This window comes from Nicotiana tomentosiformis, chromosome 1 (genome assembly GCF_000390325.3).
Source record: "Nicotiana tomentosiformis chromosome 1, ASM39032v3, whole genome shotgun sequence".
Taxonomy (NCBI): domain Eukaryota; kingdom Viridiplantae; phylum Streptophyta; class Magnoliopsida; order Solanales; family Solanaceae; genus Nicotiana; species Nicotiana tomentosiformis.
In genome coordinates, this window is record NC_090812.1 from 12,762,980 (window position 1) to 12,786,333 (window position 23,354).

Consider the following 23,354-nt stretch of genomic DNA (forward strand, 5'->3'; position numbering starts at 1 on the left):
TTAAGCCTACATACATGCTGATCAGAGGGAAGAGGAAACTAAAAGAGTAACATCAACTAAGTAAATCAGAAGTCTAATTATTGGACCCAAAAAATTATAGAAATCGTGATTGAGATCATTGCAGAAGCACTCTTAATATCAGATGTACAAGAGAGATAGTACAACAACCATATTCTATAACGGCTATACGAGAAAACCAGTTAGAAGAGTACCAGCCTCATAAGAAGTCAGTATGAAGCTCCCACCGGATTGTGTATGCACCAGAGGTGCAAGTATTATAATAGAGATTCAAATTATGGATGTGAATGATACATATGTGGAAAGATATGATGCGAGACTTTAAGGTAAGTAAGGTAAAGGTAGACAACGTACGAGATACTCAAATGCAGAAGGTTGTGAATGGTCCATACTTCGGATAAACGACTAGAAGCACGAGGATTCAGTATCCAGGAATGATAGCAGCAATGTGACGTCTCGCTTGATGTTTCAGAATAACATAAGAAAATCTATGGTGCAAGCAAGTTGAAGGAAGGTTGTGAGTAGTATAAATAGATATGTGTAGGTCGTAAGCTAAAGTATGGTAAGCGACAAGGTTTTAGGAAGACAGGAATAAGGATAAAAAAGGGCGAAGTGAGAAGGTGATGAGAATCGATAAGTCCTCGGGATTAAGCCCATGAAAACAAGAGAGCTGATGGGTTCTTTAAGTTATAGAAAGCTCAGTATAACCTGAATAAACTCAAATGAGTCTAAGACTAGTAGTATTTAGAAGAAATAGAATGTTGCCCTGGTAGGAGAATGAGGATGTAATTGTGATAGATGAAGGATGACATTTGGGCCTTCGATTGAGTAATGATTTCATAAATTGTACAGGATTAAAAATATCCATGTAAGCTAAATCACATCGAGATGCTATGAAGTACGGTTATGGAAGCATAGTATCGTATCGCCCCCAGGTGGATCAGGAAAATCACTTCAGATGTTCCCCGATGAGACATGAGCCCTAGTGATTACATAAAAGGTCAAGTTATTAATGGTAGATTATAGATCAATATTGAGGTGAATCAATAATAGATGGATAAAAGTTACAAAGTATGAGATGAGAATAGGCCATCACTCTTAAAATAAACAGTGATGAAGAAGCATTAAAGGACTTAGATTTATACATATAGGATAAGCAACAAAAGTAACCTGGAGTTTGGTAGCAGACCTCAGTAACGATAAATCGAAGTAAGAGTTATGGTATAGTATGACCTACCTTGATGCAGTAAAGTCATACGGATGGATAATCGGGTCTATGAAATAAGGTATAACAATATTCGTGAGTTCAACAAAGTACCGAGCGAAGAACTTCAGTATACCTATAGATGCCCAGAGGGACATCTTGTCAAGATCTGTATATGTTTATAAAGTAAGGCCTAGAGATTGGCTAACAGCTGGAGGGAAGAGTCGCATAGGCGCATATATAAGGAAAAAGTCGTACAGGCTCATGACAGAAGGTAGCAAGAGTTACAAGATTGGAAGAATTTCGACCACAGGCCGTGGTATGAGAAAGAGACCTACAGGTGGGAATGCCCTGGCCTTTGAAATTATTCACAGAATAGTTTCCTAGATGGCAAGGAAAGTACTAAAGTATTCGGAAGACATAAGTTATGAAAATGATAAGTGCATCAGTCAACATTCGAGGACGCATGTTCCAAAGGGGAGAATGATATTATACCCCATATTTTCGTACGTAAAAGTACGTCATAAGTAAATTGATGAAAGCTTAAAAATGAGATATTACATCACGCATTGTCGTACGTTAAAGTTTCATCGCAAGTTAATCGACGCAAGCACGGGATTGAGATTATTTTGAGGTTATAAGCATTTATGCTATTTCAAAATAAGTGATAAGTAAATTCGTGAAGATGAGAGGGTAAGCGAATCGAAGAAATAAGTTTCGTTGAAGTTTGACATTTTGGGATGAAATACGGTCCGAGCTATAATACCCGATATTTATGGACTAGTACCATACAAGGTACCACATGACCATAATAGTAAGGTGTGCAAAGTGTGTTAAAAGTGAGTAGTATTTTAAGTTAGTTGAGATAATTCTTGATTATGTGGATAATTAGGTAATTATTGATTTTAGTGAGAGATTAACTAATTAATTAATCATATTTGGATAAGGTTGATTAGTCTCCTAATATGGCGGCCAAGGGGTCTTGATTTTAAAGCCCAACTAATGGCTCATATTCATTAAAATAAGTGGCAATTGGAGGATCTTTGGTGGCTAACTCATCACCTTAGTGGGGCCCACACCCACTAAGGTAAAAGACATCTTAAAGATTCAAAGAGAGACACATTTCAATCTTCATAGCAAAGTGAAGTGCTCCAGCAAACTCTTACAAGTGATGGAAACGTGAAATTGCTTCAACGAAAATCATACAAGATCCAATTATGTGTACGGTGCAATTTTAAGCAACTTGATATTCTACAATTAATGACTCTAAGGTACGGATCTTCAATAATTCAAACAAAGGTTTCATAGCATCTTAAGCAACGTGAGATTTTGCAATTTTAAAGGAGTACGGTGCAATCTTTCTCAAGATTATTATACGAATTTTTTCCTACTCCGATCTTGCCATCACGTGTTTTGCCACAATTGACGTGTGTTAGAGGGATTGTCAAGAGAATCGACTCAGGTATGTTAAGGCTATCCCTTCTTTCTTTTGGCATGATCAATACGATACAAACGAAACGAGCAAATGCACAACTTCCATAAATGATTCTATTTATAGAAATACTAGAGGTTCCTATGTTATTGATTCCCCATATGTCTTATTATTCTATCGTCTGTTCATGGGTCTCAAAAAATACGTAAGTTGATAAAATTTATTTCATGACATTAATCAGAGGCAAAATGGTCTTATGACATTCCGAGAGATTTTATTAACGCACTTCTCATGCATTGCATCCATTTACATTGACCCATGACCAGATGGCGTTATATATGCGTATATATATGTATATGGAATATGAGAAAAGGTTACGATGTTATATACGCACCACCACCTGATCAGCTAGTATACGTTGATGATTTGCCCATAATGGCCGAGATGATATGATGGTATGCCCTTAGAGGCTTGATGATGTTATGAACGCATATACCTATGCATGGTATAACATTTATACGCATATGCATGACATTATGAATATTAATGATTCACAGAGTTGTTCAGACTTACATGTTGAGTCTTTTACTCTATGTTTCTTTCATGTCTATTACTTAGTAATTTTTATTCCTTACATACTCGGTACATTATTTGTACTGACGTCCCTTTTGCCTGGGGACGCTGCGTTTCATGCCCGCAGGTCCCGATAGACAGATCGAGAGTCCTCCAAGTAGGCTATCAGCTCAGCGGAAGATGTTGGTGCACTCTATTTGCTCTAGAGTTGCTTGTTTGGTCAGTATGATTTAGACGTGTATTGTTTAGTATGGCGGGGCCCTGTCCCGACCTTTATGATAAGTATGTACTCTTAGAGGCTTGTAGACAGATGTCATGTATACGGATACTTGTATGGCCTTGTCGGCCTATGTTTTTAGTATATAATGGATCACATTGGCCTTAGAGGCCCGTATGTCACAGGTATGAGTTTCTGTATCAGGTTGGGTCGTTTAATGTCGGGTATTCCCTCATATTTACTAAGTTTATCTCATGACGCCCCTTTTGGCCCACTTACCTATGATGATGTAATAAGAAAGATACGTTATGTTGGTACTCGGTTGAGTAAGGTACCGGGTGCCCGTCGCGGCCCATCGGTTTGGGTCGTGACATTAAGATAGATAATTTACACTAAGTAATGGTGGTCATCTATGATATGAAGCTGTAATTCTACTCCCAAAAAATGGGTGAGCCGGGGAAGGTTAGCGCAATAAAAAGAGATAATAGCAAAAGGGAGAACTGGCAAGATCTAAATAAACTCTTTGTATCGTTGAAACAGGGGAAAACTTTGATATCGTCGGCAGAAAAAAAGTTCCATGGCCAAAATGGCCAGTGATGACCTTTGCGATACGGTTAGTGTCAAAGAAATTTTCAATTGAGAGTATTTGTCGATCTACTTGATGCTAGGTTAAGAACATGATGAAGAATAACAAGAGATTTATCATTTTTTATATTAATTATTTAAGATCATGTGCCAAACACATTACAATTAACAATGATTAAGTACTAATAGTTATAATTAAATAAATCAACATGTGTCTTTTTGGTTATTGGCCATATGTAAACACTAAGTTTTTACCAATTAAAAACGGAGAGAGTATCTCATTATGGTTTTTAAAAAAAAAGCAACAAAATGATCTCCAGAAAGTAAAAGTAGGAGATGCTGTTGAATATTTATCGGGACGTCGCAGAAAATTGGATGGCCAAAGAGGTCCATTTAGTAAACTACTGAGAAGTTTACCAAACACAGCGATCTCACTCACCCGCAGAGAAAGCTTTGGAATAAATTTACACACAACTACGACAATTGGCAAGAAGTTTCATCATCATTTTTTGGGTCTTCTAAATTTTAAGGAGCTAGACAATTACCGGGTAAAGCTTAAGATATTTATTGGTAGAATATTTTAAAATAAGACTTTACTAATATCTAAAAACTTCAATTTATTTGAACTACTGAAGGTAGCTCGAGTTGGACTTTCAAAAACTACTGTATGTAATGAATGCACTGCATTGTTAATGTATAAACGGCACTTTTGAAAGAAAAAGAAAACAGAAACACCCAATATTCAACCATAAAATGTCTATATATATATACACGTATTTCCTCCGCATGGATAGTTCTGGACAAAAAGGTGGCCAAAGGGGAAAGGTGGCAAGATTCATCGTTGAGACAGTAGGTGTATTTACAGTTGTACCTACTTCCTTCGAAATCCATAACCACCAAAAACGCTGTGCATGCAAGTCAATTATGCATATTTAAGTCTCCGGGCAGGTCTATCCGCCTCTTCGTCGACGGCGAAACAAATACCTCATCTGCCCTGCAACATGCTTGATCCTGGATCCTGTTGCTGGTCCTAAATTATCTATTTCACTACAATTCGCGGAGTTTACCACCTCTGAATCCTGGATATATAAGCTTGCAACTTCTTCACATGATGTTGAAGAAGGCACAGTTTCGTCGTTCCCTGTTCCAGAACTGGACACCTCCAAAACTTCAGGCACGGGCCTTGGCTTCTTTGCAGCCTGCTCTACTAATTCTAAAGACAATATCTTTTCATTTACTTTATAATCATAGATATCAGTGGAGTTAACCTCCTTGTGGCACGAAGCAGAAATAGTGGCTGTAGTGGGTAGGTTATTTTCCAGACCATTCGGATCATGGTTTTCATCTTCCTCCTGAGAGTCCAAAACAATATAGCCTGCAAGTTCCTCTGTCGAAATTGGTGAGTCTGCATCAGGAGCGGAAACCTCCTCTACTTCAGCCTTAAGTTCTTCATCATCTAGTGAATTTGGAGATCGACATCCATAACTTTGACTACCTGGAGTTATCTTTTTGCTAAGAGGACTAGCTCTTCCAGGAAACATGGTTTCTGCTTTAGAACTGCTGGAAGCATGTGGTGCTGCAAAAAGTTCAATGGGCTGGCTCCCTGCTTTGATGGCTGGTGAGATAGACATTTGCTCCCCAATTGCCTCTTCCTTTTAAAAAATAATAAGAAACAAGACAACTAAGTTAACCACTGGAGATGTGCTCGGATGCGAATATAAACTGGATAAGAGACAGGAACATTGTCAAGAATGTGATAACTTCAGGCTAAAAAATAAAAAATAAAAAAAAAATGAACGTCAGTGTTGAAACAAAAAATTGATTGCTTTGCCAAAGTAGTAGTTGCAAAGGCTCCTTTTCCTGCACCACACCAACCTTCATCGCTCAACATCCAAAGAGAATGGTAAGATAACCAACATCTGCAAACAATGAGGTTCTATAAATTAATGTCCTTGCCACTTTCTTAGTTTTGTCGTTCAAACCCTTTTCACAGATATTTCCCTGGAAAACAAGCAATCCCACAAAAGGGGAGCTGACGACTATCCATGCAACTATTTTGTGAAGGACTTCCATCCAGAATATTGGTTGTCATAAAAAGTCGAGCAAACTTAAGCATCAGAATGATAAAGATTGATTACCTCTATTGGTGACATGACATTCCTAAATGGATCCAGTAGTGCCTTTTGCCCATCATTGTCATAAGTAAGTGGCTTTGCAGAATCTGGTGCTTGCAACAAATCTCTAGAAACCACTTCTGATACTGCAGCACTCTTCAAACCCCTAATAAGGTTGGCTACAGGAGACATAGTAAGAAGTTCAGCCTCATGTGAGCTCAAGTCACCACCAGGACATGCTTCTCTGGCATTGCAAGTTTCCTGAGGAACATTCATACAAGTATTTTCCTCTTCTAAGCAATGTAAAGAATAGTTGTCATCACAATCAGCTGAAGAAACCTTCTGAACTCTAATTTTTGTAATTTCACAAATCAATCGTTTAATATGTTCACGTTTGCAATCAACATCTTCAGTTGAGAACCAATCTCCAGCAAGCTGAAAAATGGAATATTACCAAAAGTGCCAGTAGGACATGAATAACTATTCAACACAAGAAACAATAGCATAAACCCAGCAGCAGTCAATCACATATGTAACTGTCAAAATGGTTTCCCATCCCAATAATATTATTGTAGTCTTCACATCAAGCTAATGTTAGATCCCCACAGAGTTCAGTAAAATCATGCAATAATTCACCGATATCATAACAACATGATTACATATAGCAAAATGCAAGTAACATTGAGCAGATGCTCATTATATGATCTCAAACATTGCATCTTTTAAGATATAAGTTTGTGAAGAAATAGGTCAACTTCAGGATACTTATTCCTAGTCCAGTCAGACAAGTTTACCAATGACTCTGAATTTAAGTCGCTCAGCTCCGCAGGACAGTCAAAATCTAAAAATGGAATGAAAGACACGATTTACAATAGAGCCATGATTAATATGTCTTCAACTTATTTTATAGGTAAACAATTTTTGAACCCCTTTGCCACTACAGTAGAATCTTCCCGGATTAATACGTATTCAACTTTAACTATGAACATGAAACCTAATGAAATAATGATTCACAGAGATGTGAGAGAGGCAACATGTTAACAGATGATAACTCGAGAAAAGAGGCATCTTGTAGCCACATAATGCAACACCCTGCATGTCTGTAGCATTAGGCCTCAAGTAAAGCAAATGACACAACAATAAATAGAAGAATAAAAAAAGTTCTAGATAATGGGGAGAAAGACAAGCACAATGGATCATCATAACTTGTAGGCTCCCCTTTATGTAATTTCACTAAACTACAGGACAGGTATATTAAGATTACCCTAAGATTTTTTCTGGAGCTTTATTACTCCAAACACAATTTGATCCTATAGAAAAATGCCAAAATGCAGATATGTAAGTTCGTATAATTAAAGCTGCATGATGCGGTTCAGCAGTATCAACTAAAATTGCAAAGCACCAAATTTTATCCACATTGCATCACTTTTGGCAGCTCAATGTGAAGCCTTGTTTGCTAGTCTGGTTCCAACTTCTCCATAAGTGAATTTCTCTGTCCTGAGTCCTCTGTAGAATATTACCATTTCTTCTTCTTTCCCCTCGAATCTCAACCACCTCAAAGCTAGGTTTCACTCCTCCTTCTCTCCGTCTCCATTGTTTCAGTCCCGAAAAAGATTTTTTTTCCTCACTGTAAATGGGTCATAAATAGTGAATGTGTAAAGTGCATCCAGAAGAGCATGTAGGCAAACATGGGAGAATGCTTTTTCAACTTTTACCTTATCATGTAGGTAAATACTAAGATGCACTATTTGTCAAATTCCAAATTCCTATATCCTCAAGCACTTCCTCTCATTCTACCCCTTGTACTACCCAAGCCTCAAGAAAATTGTATACATTCCCCTTTAATCAGCATGCATACCAGAAAAGAAAGGTATTCTCAATCTATTAATAAGACTGACTAGTACCAATTAATCAAAACCTGGAGCAGCTCTAGGAACAAAAGATAAACGAATTAGTCACAATAGAAAATTTTGAGAAGTATTTGAGAAAAGAATTCAATGCATGAGGAATAATAGCAGAAAACCCAGAAAAGCAAGCACTCATAAACAAAATGACCTTGTCGACTTAATGAGAGATGGCGATGGATGAAGTGCAAAAGCTTCTCTAAAGTCCAAGATATCCATCAGCTAACGCCCCCCCCAACATATATAAAATGATAACCCCCGGTTCAATTCAAAAGGATATAACAAGGACGAAACAGCTTACAAATTTGGACGATGCAGTTATTTTGGAGAGGTTGAAGTTGACCGGAGCCTGCTCCAGAAAAAGTTCCACATAATGTAGCAGAAAAAGGCCACAATCAAATGAGTTTTCCTGCTGTGGCAGCTGGAAGCAAAAAATAAAGGTGTGGGGGTGTAAGAAGATGTTTTACTATAAAAGACAGTAACAAAATATTTGTTATGATTGTTTACTGCAATTTTTAGTTTCAAAAAGTATGTTTCAAGCAGTATGCATGCATGTTGCAATCACCAAAATTAACCCCAAGTCTATGAAAGAGACCAAATAGGAAAAAGAATCGATACTGCAGAAAAATTTACAGTAGACATTTGATAAAAACCCATTTGCAAAAGAATGTGGTCACTGAGTAACATTAAAAGTTGTAACTCTTCCTGTAGTACATCATTTTTCACAGGTGCCGACTCACTGTACTCAATTGAATTGTCCTCTAAAAGTAGTGGGATTCTTTCTTCTCCCTTTGGTTTATTTAAGTGTATGCTTGCCTTAGTCAGGTGCCGACTCAATTTACACAATTGAATTGTCCTTTAAAAGTAGTGGGATTCTTTCTTCTCCCTTTCGTTTATTTAAGTGTATGCTTGCCTTAATCTTTTTCTTTTTCCTTTTCCCCCTTTTTGTATAATTTGAGGAGGCAAGGTCAGTTGGAGAATTAGAGCAGAGTAGATTCCAGTTCTAACCAAAAGGGTCAATAAAACTGTCCAAGATACCACACAAACCCCAAATTTACAAGTATTCTAGTGATAAATGCTTAACTTTATATGGTATAACTTATAAGTAGTGCAAGAGCTTGGTGCTCTAGCATGCAATTGAAAAAAGCAGAAAAATGCTAGATTAGTAAACAAAAATATGTCAGGAGAATGCAAAGTTCTCAACTAACGGACTTTGCTGGATGAACTGCAGTTCAATCCAAAAAGCAGTGAAAATGTAATGGGGCATATCGTAGTAGAAGAAAGAGATGATTGCTTATCCAATAGTACAAGCCTACATCACATAGACCAAAGATTGAGTTTATTTTTCTCAAATAGTGCATAAAGACAAAATCAATCTGTAAAACTGTAGAGCATTCAGCAGGCATGAGGATTTGAAATTTGAAAAATCACAATTCTTAAATGTAACAGATGAAGATTTAAAAAACCAATTGTATTTTCCTCCATCAGCTGCACTTTATAAGGCCCAAGTGCTTACAGTGGAGATTAAAGAAAAAAGTGCAGGCAGATGATTACGTTGGAGATGTTGAATATGATTCAAAAAATAATTAAATGGCTAAGTAGGTGACTTATAAAGAGTAGTTAAATCAAGGATAAAGTAATATAAAGTACTATCAGGTACATTGTACTGAAAACAAGATATTTATACTGAATACAAAAGAATTATTCCACTTAAGGAAATTGGTCTAGTTTTTTTTCTTTTTTTTTTTTTGGAGGGGAAGTGTGTTATACTTGGTGGCCGGGCTAGCTTGCACACACCTCAACTGATCCAGGGGATAGTCTGTCCACCCCCCACAAGCACAGGTAGCCAAGGTAATCCCATCCACCAAGCCTTGAATAGATGGACTCAACAGCAAATCAGGGTGCTTTTTGTCGCAATTAGCATCTTACAAGTTGATAGTCTCTCATAATCTCAAGAGTTTTAGAGAACTCACTTCTTCCCATGTCCCAAAATAAATTTACATGTCCAGTCGAAGAATTAAAAGTTCTTTCCATCGCACTTCTAACCTGTGGTTTTGACTATTACAAAAACCTCCCCTATTCTAAATATGAATTTTGAGTAACAAATATGCCTTAATCCCAACCTAGTCCTCTATATGAATCCTTTGTATCTCTACGCTGTCAAACAACAACATACCCAGTATATTCCCAACGGGTGGGATCTGGGGAGGGTAATCTGTACGCAGACCTTTTTTTTTTTGATAAGGTAAATTGTATTAATCAAAAGGGAGAAAAAACTCCCGCATACAAGAAGTATACAAAAAAGTAGAGAATTTACATCAGAACATGATTCTCTACAAATGACGCCCAATCTTCTACACAAGTAGGGGCTATATGTGTGCACCAAAAAGCGATCAAAGATAAAAGACTATTCTTAAGCTGTGAAAACGGAGACTCAATCTCCTCAAAAACTCTCCTATTTTTCTCTCCCCAGACTAACCACAGGAGAGCTAACGGGGCGAACTTCCACGCCTTTTGCTTGCTTCTTCTACGGAAACTGGCCCAGCTATATAGCATTTCCTTTACAGTGTTTGGCATCACCCATTGAACACCAAAAGATTCAGGATTGCCCTCCACAAGTCCCAGGACACAGGGCAATGCAACATAAGATGATCAACTTCTTCCCCTGAGCTTTTACACATGTAGCACCAACTAACATGTGTAATTCCTCTCAGACTTTCAGCTGTCAAGATCACTCCCCTCGCTGCTAGCTATGCAAAGAAGCACACCTTCGTGGGCACCTTAGGAATCCAGATCGATGAGTATGGAAAAGTAGCCTCCTCTCTCACCAACATACTCTAGTAAAAGGACTTTACGATGAACAAGTCATCGCCACGCAACCCCCATCTCCAAGAATCGCAAGATGGATGGGGCATGTCTTGCCCGTATAGCAGTGCCAATAAATTTTCGAGCTCCGCAATCTCCCAATCTTGCATGTTCCTTCAAAAAGAGAGGTCTCATACTATCCCCTTCATGCTCCTTGCGAATCTGTTGGACCATCAATTCCTTCTGGTTTGAAACTCTGAAGACGTGGGGGAAAGAGACCCTCAGAGTAGCCTCTTCACACCACCTGTGATTCCAAAAGCTGATTCTCCTTCCATCTCCCACCTGTACGCAGACCTTACCCCTACCTAATGAAGGTAGAGAGGCTGTTTCCAATAGACCCTCAAAATAAGGATCCCTATGATGTATTCAGACCTATGTCTTTGCAATATTAGTACACAATTTATTGTTCGAGACCGTTAAGAAAATGGACATTGGGTTTAATCCTAAAAGCTAGCCCATGAGGTTAGGATTGTCAAAACAATATAAGAAGACAACAACCTACTCCCTCAGCAAACGTGGGACGCTCTAACAAACTTGACATGCTCAAGACCGTGTACTGTAGACAATATAACATAGGGGACTAATATTAAGTGAACCGAGAATAAGATTAGGTTTGGCTCTAATACCATGTTAAGAAAATGAATATTGGGATTTGGGTCTAGTTCAAGCCTTAAAGCTAGCTCATGAGATGAGGTTTGATCTAGGAGAAAACAATCCACTCCCTCAACCAATGGAGTACAATCTAACAAGGCAAATTGGAGGTTCCTATAAGAAGATGGTCTAGATCTCACACTTATCCCCAATTGAATCGAATGTAAGTGTATCAACTAACCTTTAATCCAACTAGCTGGTATCAACTGTATAGACCCTTTTGTTTCACTATGTTCTGGTTTTAGCTAAGTTCACATGATTCAATAAAAAAGAATTTCTGCATGAATTGATGACTTTGCACTACATTCAAAAGAAATAATTTACAGTAATCAAAAACATCTAATAAACAGAGTCTTTTGGTAGTTAATTGATAACCACTTTAACATAAATAGAAAGGCACCCATGAAAAGGCCATTTTTTAATATATGCATCCTTTAATTGCTCAAGATTTACATGAACTATTTTTATTTTTATTTTATTTTCAAAAAATAGCTTTCAAAGCTTATTTATGATAAAATAAAGTTGCATTATTTCCAAGCAATAGAGTTAGACATGTTAGCAAAATCATACAAAAACAATGAGTTTCATTACGCAAAACATAAAACAATAGTGGTTTCTAAGACCACAGGTGAGGGGAGAGTGTAACAATGACAACCTCAAAGGCAAGTTTATGTAATAAACCTTTACGAAAATCGTAACAGCTTAGAAGTTTCCTTTGTCTCAATTTATGCTATTTCATTTTTGAGACTTCCAGAAATGCTTGACACTCCTTTAACATCAAAACTCTAGATACTTTTGAAATTAATATTTAGAACATTAACTATTCCTAGAAACCATTCTTTTCAAATATTACCTATTCGCTCTTCTAAAGCCACCAATATGATTAAAACAAGCTTCTCTATCTCCATTTGTCATATTGTCACATCACAAAACAATAAATTTTATGAGACCAAGTTCACTCTATGTTTATAGTTACAGCCAATCTACTTCTTTTTGGTAACTAAACATTATATTAATCACCAAGTAATGAAATTACAAATCAAGCTTAGCTATCACAGCTAGCTACTCCAAGAGAAAAAACATCTCATTTACCTTCTACCCATATCTACTTAATATATCACAATGAATAATTCTTTTTTTAAGAAAACCTCTACAGATTATTAATTATCAGAAACAAAATTATAATATACTTTCTATTCTATTGAAAAGTTAAACTCCCAAATAATATAACATATATTTATATTACTTCTATAACAAGTCCGACAAAAAAATCTTTGTAAGAAGAAAAAGGGCATAATTTTGTTTTTGGCCTTTTGGCATTGTAAATACGGCTTGCAGCACTCTCTTGATGTTGCTATATATACAACTGTTAACATTTTTTTTTTAAAAAGGTCCTACAAAAAATGGACTCATGAATGATTAAAATATTAAGCTTGATGTTAATAAGTGAAGGAGTTTCATAACTAGTAAGCAGGTTGCAACTAATAAATTTTTACTTTCCCAAAATAGTGATTTATTAGAGAGTCAAATAAATTTAACAGAATCTAAAATTATGAGACAAACAGTGCATCTTTAGAGGTTGAAGATGATAATATAACTGTAATTATTAACATATAAACAGCATATAATCAGTGTTCATTCTATATGTGCAATAAATAGATTTTAGAAAAGATAACCATTGCTTTTGTTGACAATAACCGAAACTTCTCCTTTTGTCGATTAAAGGAATACGTCTTATTGAAGGAAAAAGCATTTTCAATGCACGATAGAGAGGTGGGAATGGAGTGATACCTTGAGACTGAAAAAGGGCAGATTCGAGAACTTCCTTGCAACATCCTCTGCTACTTCCTTGTGCCTCTCTTTCCACTCTTCCAATAAGTAACTGCACTTACAAGACATGAAACATTCTCTCTTTCCATTATAATCAAGAAACAATCTTAGTCTTTCATAGTGAAATCCTAAACGAATTTCACTAATACAGACACACTACCTTGTAAAGAGATCTCATATATATCATTGTTTGCAATATGCTCACTTGCATGGTGAATGACCAAATGCTATCACTATACTATTGGTACAATGTACCTCATATAATATACGAACAGAGTTAATTTATTTTACATGATTGTGACTCAATCAATAACTACTCAACCTTGTGAGTCAAAGCAACTCAAACGGATTATACCTTTGTAAAAGATTCTTCAGGCCTTTGTGGCTCCCTCTGATTGAGTCCATGTGCAAGATACATGGTACCCTAGATGATTTCTCCATTTCTTCCTCTCCTAAAAACTTACCTCCAGTTATGAAGAGTCATAATAACTAGAAACAGAAACATATAAGTCATCTGATATACCTCTAAAGGTAACAACCTCGCCAGGGTGACAGATGACTATCAAACTCCAGTGGAGACTGTCACAAGAAAAAAAATCATAGTGGAGAGCTGTACCATAAAAGTTTTAACATATAAGATGGCTCTATAACAGCTTCTAACCTGAAGTTGACCGGAATAAAAATGAAATCCTTTCCAAAAAAATTAACTTTTGTAGTCCATCTACGAACTCGCTGGAAAGCAGCTCTACCTTCACAAGCTCTAGTAGGATCTTTGTCCAGATCAGCAAGCTTTCTGAAGAAAAAGCTATTGAAAAAATGGAACCTATCTTTCTCCTCTGGATTGATTTTGTTCCTAAGATACCTGCAATTCATTTCATCAATCGAGTTTTCCTTCTTTCACGGTGTCAAGCAGGAGACAACAAGTACAGAACTTCAGAATAAATGAATGAAACATCTGTTTCATCAGCTTGAAATGTTGAAATTTGTGGTTTTACGCTTTTGAATGTCATTTTTTAGATGGATTTTTGTATGTCACTTTCAGAGCAATAATGCAAAACAGTACAGTCATAGACCAGAAGAAAATATTCTGGGCAGATCTCCAGTTTACTTTCATATGTGAAACGTTCGAACAAACTGTCTCTATATCCATATATCTATATATATAAACGTTTAGTTTACACAACACTTGAGCAACATCTGGAGATGGTATAATCTATAGAAAATAAGGAAACCAACCGATAGGAGTTTTGAAATACTATACCCTTGGATAACGATCGAGACACATATAAGGTAATAAAATTATAAAAGTAACATACGGTTTTTTCCATAAATAACTACCCTAGTATTGTCAGGGTTAATTTGTTCTCAGGCCCTGGTACTCTACAACATGCTTAGGTGTTAAAACAAGCTAACTATCAAACTTTAAGGATTGAACTTTATCTGTGTATTGAGCCTTAAAAGAAACTCCTGTATGCTGTGAACAGCATGAACTGGGATTACACAGAGGGCCTGATATTCATTTACCATGGAGCCTATATACTGCAAATGAAGGTAGTTGATGCATGTTAACAAATATTTATAATCGGGAGGGAGGAAGGGATTCTGACAGCAATAACCAAATCTGGTTCAGATGCAACTACTATGCAATGAAATCATTAGGATTCCATCAACTTTGACCTGTCCTGATTAAAAAGCTGAAACAAAATGAAGAAACATTTAACCTAAGAGTCACACAGCCACTAAATGTTTCCTTTTATTTGTGGTTAACAAAAGTAGATCCTACTTCCAGATGTTGATAACGAACCACATGCCAATATTTATACCTACAGGAATAACTAAGTTCACATAAATGAATAACCAAGATCCAGAAAGAAAGAAAAAGGAACCAAAAAATTAGCTAAATTTAATTCCAAACCAAATTAGCTGGGCAGTACCAATTGAAACAGGTACATATAAACTCACATAATGTAAAAGTCGATGATGGTATCATTGATGAAATTCTTAGGCTGTAATAGATCAACATCTCTCTTACTTATGGAAACTGCATCTGGATCCCCTTCTGGATAAATAACTTCTTCAAAGTTATCTCTGGAACATTAGATAATGAAAGAAGATACAAGAATCAAACGATGTGAAGTTACTTCAGATACACAGAAGTTGGAGGCATGCGTACGACAAATCTTAAGGCGTTAATCAGTGATCTTTACCCAATCCAAAGGTCAACAGTCAACTATCTTTTTTTTTAATTAGATTACTGTAAAAATTGAGTTTGAGGAATATATATCTTAAACTATAACTTTCAAACTACATGAACCCTTTATATGACAAATTAGCTAATTACTAGTCATTGTTCCTGGCTCTACACCTCATAACTGCGTCAATCTTTTGGCAACAAAAGAGAAATGTCACCACAAAAAAACCTTTTATAATAATTCATAAGTCAAAGAGAAAGACATAAGGAACTCCTCTGGTTCCCGGGACCAGTTTAATATATAGAAATATAAGTGTGCATACTGTCAGACATCAGTAACTGTTTAAATCACCACTAGCAAATTGAAACAAAAGCTGTTCATTCTTTCGTGGCCAACCAAAATTAGACCTTAGTCAACTCGGCAAATCAGATGTACATTGAAAGGCGACAAGGAAAAGTATCTCTTACTTGGGATGATAATGCTTTGAAACTGAATTGCTTTTCTGCCCAAAAAATGGACTGTAGCTCCTCGTGCAATCAAGTCTGCCAAAGGAGGCATTGTAATGAACTAATGATGATATTAAAAGTTCCATCAAAGTGAGGAAAGGGAATTAACAGTAAGATTCTAAAAGCTACTCAAGGTAAAGTTGCTTTGGCGTAATTGGTAAAGTTGTTGCCATGTGACCAGGAGGTCACGGTTCAACCCGTGGAAACAACCTCTTGCATAAATGCAGGGTAAGGCTGCGCACAATAGACCCTTGTGGTCCAGCCCTTCCCCGGACCCCGCGCATAGCGGGAGCTTAGTGCACCGGGCTGCCCTTTGTTCTAAAAGCTACTGAAGGTAAAACCAATAACAAATTGATCTTCATCATCCATTGGTGTTTAGTAGTTTCACTCACATCTCCGCCAACTGAGACAGTCAATTGGTACAGCAAGTGTGTCCTACAAGGCCAAGAGAATAAATCTAGAGAACTTTTTCAAACAAATTATCTCACAAATTCTAGTGGGGAAAAAAACTCTTCTGCTCCCACAGTCCATCAAAGAAGAAAACCTACTTTCTTCATAAAAGGAAGAGCATAATCATTATACACAGAAACACTGGTCTCACATTGAGCTTAGCCAGCCAAATCCAGAAAACAACGAAAGAAGTATCTCACAGATGTGCCTGAGGGGAGGAGAGGCTGTAGACAATAAATACAGATAAAGGAACAAAAAGTACACTTCATTTTCCACTGCCAAAAACGAAAGCAAGATCCCAAAGGACATCTAAAAATAAGAGATGAACCATCAAATACATTGTTCAATGAAGAATCTTACGATGTAATGTCATTCCATTTATCTTTGTATCTCACATCCAGCATCTTAATTGCTTCTTGTGTTTCAGACCAATCAGGGTGGAACAAAGCAAACTTTAACACAACAGCACCTGTAAATTTAGAGGTATTCATGGAAACAAAGATCAATCACTTGTAGAATCACAGCTTTAAAAAACTACCAATATTCTCTCCTAATAAATTACACAGAAAAAAATCTACGTTTTTCAGTTTCCAACTCCAAGTCTCATATCCCTCCAAAAGCCAAAAACTTGACCCATCACACAGTTACATGCAACAGAATCTCCAGTACATATATGACCAACAGATATGAATTTTGAATTTGAAAAATCTAGCATTCTCTTCTCCAACCTAATTCTAACAATTAATCTACCCTAAAGACAAAGAACGTGTTTCCTTTAGAGCATGAAGGAGGTTCTTTAGAACAACCCAGTAGGAGAGCATGACTTAGCTTTTTTCAGTTGCAGCTTGAGACCATGAAATTAATCTCAAATGTTGGGAATTGTAATTTAAAAGAAGGAAATCATTTATCTAACAACATCAACCGTTACGTGGGAAAGTATTCTATTGAAATGCACAAACCTGAATTTTCATTGGATTTGAGATGCAATTCCACAAGGGCAGTTTTAACCTAACATTAGCAACAAAGTAAACTCACATGTTAGCAAGCTTCACTTACCCCCCCCCCCCCCTCTTTTCTTTTTTTTTTTTTTTTGGGGTGGGGGGGTGGGGGGGGGTGGGAGGGGGAAACAAAAATAAAGGGCGCACACGCACTATAACTCACAATTTTGTACCACATGGAGTTAATAGTGAGAATATCACAGTGTGTCCATTCATATGTAAATGGTAAGTTCATCCATTTGGAGGAGCCCTCAAGCTTTATGGAACTGCATGAAAAGGTCAAAATGGAGCTTGTAGAACACGTATCTCCATACTCGACACGATCAGGTTTAACAATCACCGAAATTTTCTGCAAAGGATAGCAAAAAGAAAAGTGAAGTATAAACAATAGTTTTCTGCAAGCTTTGAAGAAAATTCCAATTGTAACTTTCATCATCATTTGTGTTCAATTAACTTTCTAAAAGGATTGACCACCAATCGGGGAAAATCCATGCTCAACTCTTCTTTTCTTTCTTCTTCACCAGCTCTCGCCTACCCCCTTCATCACTTTATGAGTGGCAGTAAAGGAAAAAGCACCAGAGTGATACAACATCAGCAGTATTTTATATTCCAACATCAGTGTAACTTAACACATATCTAGAATAGAACAAACATCATATCCTACCTTATTTAATTGAGCTCAATCACATTATGAGGCCTGAACAATATCATGGGCGGAGAAAAAGTTCTTGTTAGGATCGGGAACCCGGGTAGTGCGGAATTTAGCCAAACAACGGTATAATGACAATAACAAAGACAATGGAAGTTGATAACAATGGCAATTAAAGCATATAAAGAAGACACGAATTTAACATGGTTCGGTCAAAGTGACCTACGTCCACAAGCGGAGAGGAGCAATTTCACTATACGAATAAGAGTACAAAAGAGAGTAAAAAATTAGAGTAAATACTCTAATTAATCCCAAATAGCCTAAGAGAATAACCTCACAAGATCACTCCAAATAAAGGGTTCACAGAAGTGCTTCCCAACACTTAACTCTTATACAAAACACTCTTAATAAAGGAGGAAAGGAAGAAATAAGAAATGAAGACGTGTGTCTAAAATGAACTAATGGTCTTCCCTTTTATAGGCAAAAAAGTCTTGGCCTCTTAGGTGTAAAAGAAGAGATACAACTTGTGCAAATGACGTCCACCACACAATGCAATATTTTTGGGTCCCAAAGAATATTGCCAACAAAGTCTACACTTTGCAAAGATACTTATGCTTATGTGAAATGGACTCCATTAGCCAAAATATTGGCCATAATTACAAATCTGGCATCAGAGCCGGATCTAACCGGGTTAGTTTCAATAGTCAAAATGACTCTAACAAAGACCTATGTTGAGAAATTTGACCGAAGTGCAAACTTCGGAATGTGGCAAGTAAAGATGGAAGTTATCCTAATTCAGGATGGCTTAGACTTGGCGTTGCAAGGAAAGGAGAAGAAGCCGGATAAAATGACGGACGAGGAGTTTTCCATCATAAATAAAAAGGCAAAATCAGGTATCATTTTAAATCTCTCAAATGAGATTTTACGTGAAGTTTCTGTAGAAACCACAGCCAAGGCATGTGGGAAAAATTGAAAACCTTATATACGAAGAGGACGGTGGAAAATAGACTTTACCTGAAACTAACCCAGTTAAATCCAGCTCTGATACCAGATTTGTAATTATGGCCAATATTTTGGCTAATGGAGTCCATCTCACATAAGCATAAGTATCTTTGCAAAGTGTAGACTTTGTTGGCAATATTCTTTGCAAAGTGTAGACTTTGTTGGCAATATTCTTTGGGACCCAAAGAATATTGCCAACAAAGTCTACACTTTGCAAAGATGCTTATACTTATGTGAGATGGACTCCATTAGCCAAAATTGGCCATAATTACAGTTCTGATAGAGGAATGGTGTGTGTTGTATTTATCGATATACAGCTTGAAGCACATGACCAATAATTTTTAATCGTCTATGTGTGTGATTGATGTATCATATGATTTACTTCACAGTTCATTTACTAGTTAAACTCAAGCTTGTCCTACATTATGGCACATGGATCCTCCAAAAACCCCTATTGCAGCCATGTGGATTCAACACGATTTCGGTGTGGGTGTCATGCCCACTGGATTTGGTCAATACATTTGGGGGTCATTTGGTTCACATATTAGTTATGTAGGGATTGTTTATGTGATGATTAATAATAAAGAGATTTTTATGCATGAACTACTTACACTAAAGGGCATTTTTGTTTTTAGATATTTAATACCTGCATTGCTAATACAAGTATTCTTATTCCGCATGTTATCGCGCATAACTTAATGCGGGTATTATTTATAATCATCACCAACCAAACGATGCATTGTTATGCAAGAATTATTTTATTCTTATGCAACCAACCAAGCATTCCATTATTTTAAGCAGGACTTTGTGCGGAGATTATTATTGTTAAACCATCAGCAAAACGATACGAGCGCGCGCACTTGCACACACACAAAGTATCAGAAATTTTGATATCATTGGAGATATACTTATGGAACAAAATGTTGAATGTATTGATACGTACTTGGTATATATTTATTGGCAGCATCCAGCACCTATACCTGCAATCCTATCTGTATCCCCGAATCCTAAGATTTAGGTGACAGCAAATCCGACTTCTAGATCCTCACTCATATCAGATAACCACCCTCGTTTCCGTGGAACATACGTCCTACATATATACTGTTTTCATATGAAAATTTTTTACTTTTGATTTATCCATGATTTTTTAACAAAACCTATTAGCTTTCTTATATATTTTATGATTAATGACGTGCACAGATCCTTATGCATGCCGCTTTGCAGTCAATATGGAAGTTCAGCCATGAAATATTGCTGAATGAAAGAAGAAACGCAGAGAAGCTGCATCTTGGACTAGCAAGTTGAGTACGCTGCCAGCTATGATATCACCACTAATAGTTCATGAAACCGACTTGTGTAGGAGTTACAGAAGAAGCTAGCATTTTATCTCAACTGTACAGCTTATGTGGGAGCAATCACTATAAGGTGGCTTAATTTTGGAACCTAAAACTAAACAGGAAGGACAAAACAGAACTTAGAAAGGTTAGGTTTTCTGCCTCTACACCACTAACTAAGCAAAGCTGGTCTGGAGAGAAAAGTTATCTTTGTATTGGAAAAAGTTGTTGCTTTAATTGCTCGATTTTGCATTTCCAAGGGCAGTTATTATTATTATTATTATTATTATTATTATTATTATTATTATTATTATTATTATTATTATTATTATTATTATTATTACTATTATTATCATTATATTATTATTATTATTATTATTAAAGTACAGTAAGCCTAAAGGTTAGCAGCTACACCAAAGAAATTGTGAACAACACATCAGCTGGAAAAAGGATTTATAGTCAATGAACCATCATTTAGAAAAATTACTTTTAGATGCTCAAAGTTATGATGGAGCAAACAAAGCACAGAGGTTTGCTCTATCTGATACAAGAAGTAATATCATTTTACTTCTGAAGAACAAAGTTATTTAATTACAGCAAAGACTACAAGAGGCATGCTCACTTTATCACATAGATTAGGACTTTGCATCAACTCTTGCTGGTTTCCTGAACCTAAAATGATTAAAATAGAACATCTTCATAAGCAAATAAGTGGCTTTATATGAGCAACCGTTGAAAATATGAAATGATATAATTTAAACAAACCCTTATTTTCTGGCAGATAACAGGCTGGCTTGGATGATTCGATTTCAGTAGCATCATCTGAATCTAGAATAACTGGCTCATTCTGCAGAAGTTTAGGATGGTATAGTCATAAAGCATTCGTTAGAAGTATGTAAAGTTTGAAACATGAGAAATTGAGAAAGATGGGTACATCAGCAAAAAGTCTTCCCCTAAAACTTTTGCCATCAGTGACAGAGCATCCAGGTATTTTCGCTCTTGTTAAATGGGATTTGGCCCCAGAAGTGTCACATTTTGACTCAAGATGACCAAGAGAATAATCCGTTGAAGGCTTCAAACTTGAAAAGCTAGATGCCACAGTGGCACCTGACTCCAATGTCTTCTTTTCTGCAATATCATCACTATCATCAATGTGTAGGATTTCATTCACTGAATCATTTTCTGAACTCCTTGTTCTTCCTTCAACTAAGGAAAATTTGTTAAATAGAATATCAGCACTTCTATAGTTTAAAAGAAAAAAAAGTAAAACTAAAAGCCTGCTGGACAAAAACAGGGCAAAAGTTAGCAATGAAAAAAAATACCGAAAGGAATCTGCAAACAGAAATAGATGTCACCTAGTTAAGCCAAATATTTTCACATATCTTATAGAAATGTCATTCATCTTCAATAAATTCAAAACCAAAAGCATGTACAATTTTAAGAAGATGGCTTCCTTTAGTTAAACCAAGTAGGATGAATGCAAAAGCATTATATATGTTTCATGGAGATGTATCAACTTAATTGAATCCATAAACACTATTATTGTATACTTTGAGCAAAATCTGATAAGAAGAAACTGCAAGAATAAGTTATACGACAAAACTTCTGTTTCTCAATTCCTAGATATATGCATCAACTTATTCTCGTTGTTGATACTTCCGGTCAATGTGTCCGTCACCCCCCATGTAGTAGTGCAAGGTACATGCTCAACCGGAGTACATTCTCAGTCTTCGTCCATTACCTTCATCCCTATGTTCATCACTTTTATTCCTTTTTTTTACAATCGTATTGTTATCTTTCAACTTTTATATTTTCCCCCTCTTCTTAAATTAGACAAAACTCAGAAGTTGCAATTTTACTTCCTGCGGTAGAATGATAAACCAAAAGCATCAGATGTATTATGGTTCCATTACGTCTTTTTTCTTCCTATTCCAATACTTCATGTTTCGAGTGTCAAGATCAATTTGAAATAAAACAATGTTTTGCACTAGTATAATAAAAGAGCAGCAAAGTAAAATAACTACATTATGTTCAATCAAAGATTGTACGCTGGAAACAAAAATTAGGGTTTTGCAGAAACGTACAGAAACCGAGAAAGGTGTACTTATCAATCGGGGAATGGATTTTCTTAGGTTTTTGAAGTTTAAATGCTTGCAATAACTTTTTGGAGTGTTTCTCAACGCGCTCATCCTCAGGGTTAAACTCGAAAATGGAGAATTTGTGATTGCTAGTGCTTTGGCTGTTACTGCTACTCGTCTTCTTCTTTCGGCTATTCCTCTTGGTCATTGTGGACGATCGTAACTTTTGCGCAGCCTCAACGGTACCTTTGCCCACTTTCCACGCCAAAGATTTTGCTTTTCTTTTGTCCCAATTTAAATGATACTTATAAGTTTACATTTGAAAAAGTTGCAAAAGATTCCAATTTTGTAACTCGATTCTAATTAAATACAGTTGCATACAGTGAAACGAAACACATTTTTATTTTTCGTACTTTCTATCACCGAGATCAAGAATGGTTCTTCAAAATTCCTTGAATGACTCAAAATTCTATTTAAGTTGGAGGTGGAGGGGCTTACATGTAAGCCAATGATTAGAGTGGTCATTTGGTAGGCAAATCAGGGGCAACATTTGGTGGTGGGTGTTACTATGAATTACACAAAGATGTTAGGAGTTGGGTGCAAACTGGCTCGGATGTCATTAAAAAAAATACTACATATTAAGAGTAACATAGAATAGGGGTAGAAAGAACTACACATATTTTAAAGTGGATTGTGGTTCTTAAAGTACATAATTCCACAAAACACCTTTGAAGGTGTTGGCCGTGGACATC

General features: G+C 36.4%; 1 protein-coding gene and 1 long non-coding RNA gene across 4 annotated transcripts; one reads left to right on the plus strand and one right to left on the minus strand.

Annotated features, from left to right (window-relative positions):
* Positions 1-4,751: 4,751 nt before the first annotated feature.
* Positions 4,752-23,282, minus strand: LOC104090538 (probable ubiquitin-like-specific protease 2B). 3 transcript variants are annotated; one of them, XM_070177500.1, is made up of 16 exons: positions 22,609-23,282; positions 21,459-21,730; positions 21,290-21,371; positions 21,147-21,196; positions 17,703-17,888; positions 17,501-17,549; positions 16,902-17,010; positions 16,053-16,127; positions 15,356-15,481; positions 14,055-14,255; positions 13,917-13,972; positions 13,749-13,845; positions 13,355-13,445; positions 8,349-8,468; positions 6,168-6,578; positions 4,752-5,681 (listed from the first exon to the last, which is right to left on the minus strand). In XM_070177500.1, the coding sequence occupies exons 1-16, from the start codon at positions 22,808-22,810 to the stop codon at positions 4,980-4,982; spliced, it is 2,829 nt and encodes a 942-aa protein (XP_070033601.1). In that variant the 5' UTR covers positions 22,811-23,282; the 3' UTR covers positions 4,752-4,979. The 3 variants fall into 3 exon arrangements, with proteins under 3 accessions (XP_070033601.1, XP_070033604.1, XP_070033605.1); XM_070177504.1 differs by lacking the exon at positions 4,752-5,681 and adding an exon at positions 5,813-5,948; XM_070177503.1 differs by lacking the exon at positions 8,349-8,468.
* Positions 5,799-6,437, plus strand: LOC138893347 (uncharacterized). The gene is made up of 2 exons (XR_011408700.1): positions 5,799-5,932; positions 6,023-6,437. It is a non-coding gene; the product is annotated as an uncharacterized lncRNA (long non-coding RNA).
* Positions 23,283-23,354: the final 72 nt, after the last annotated feature.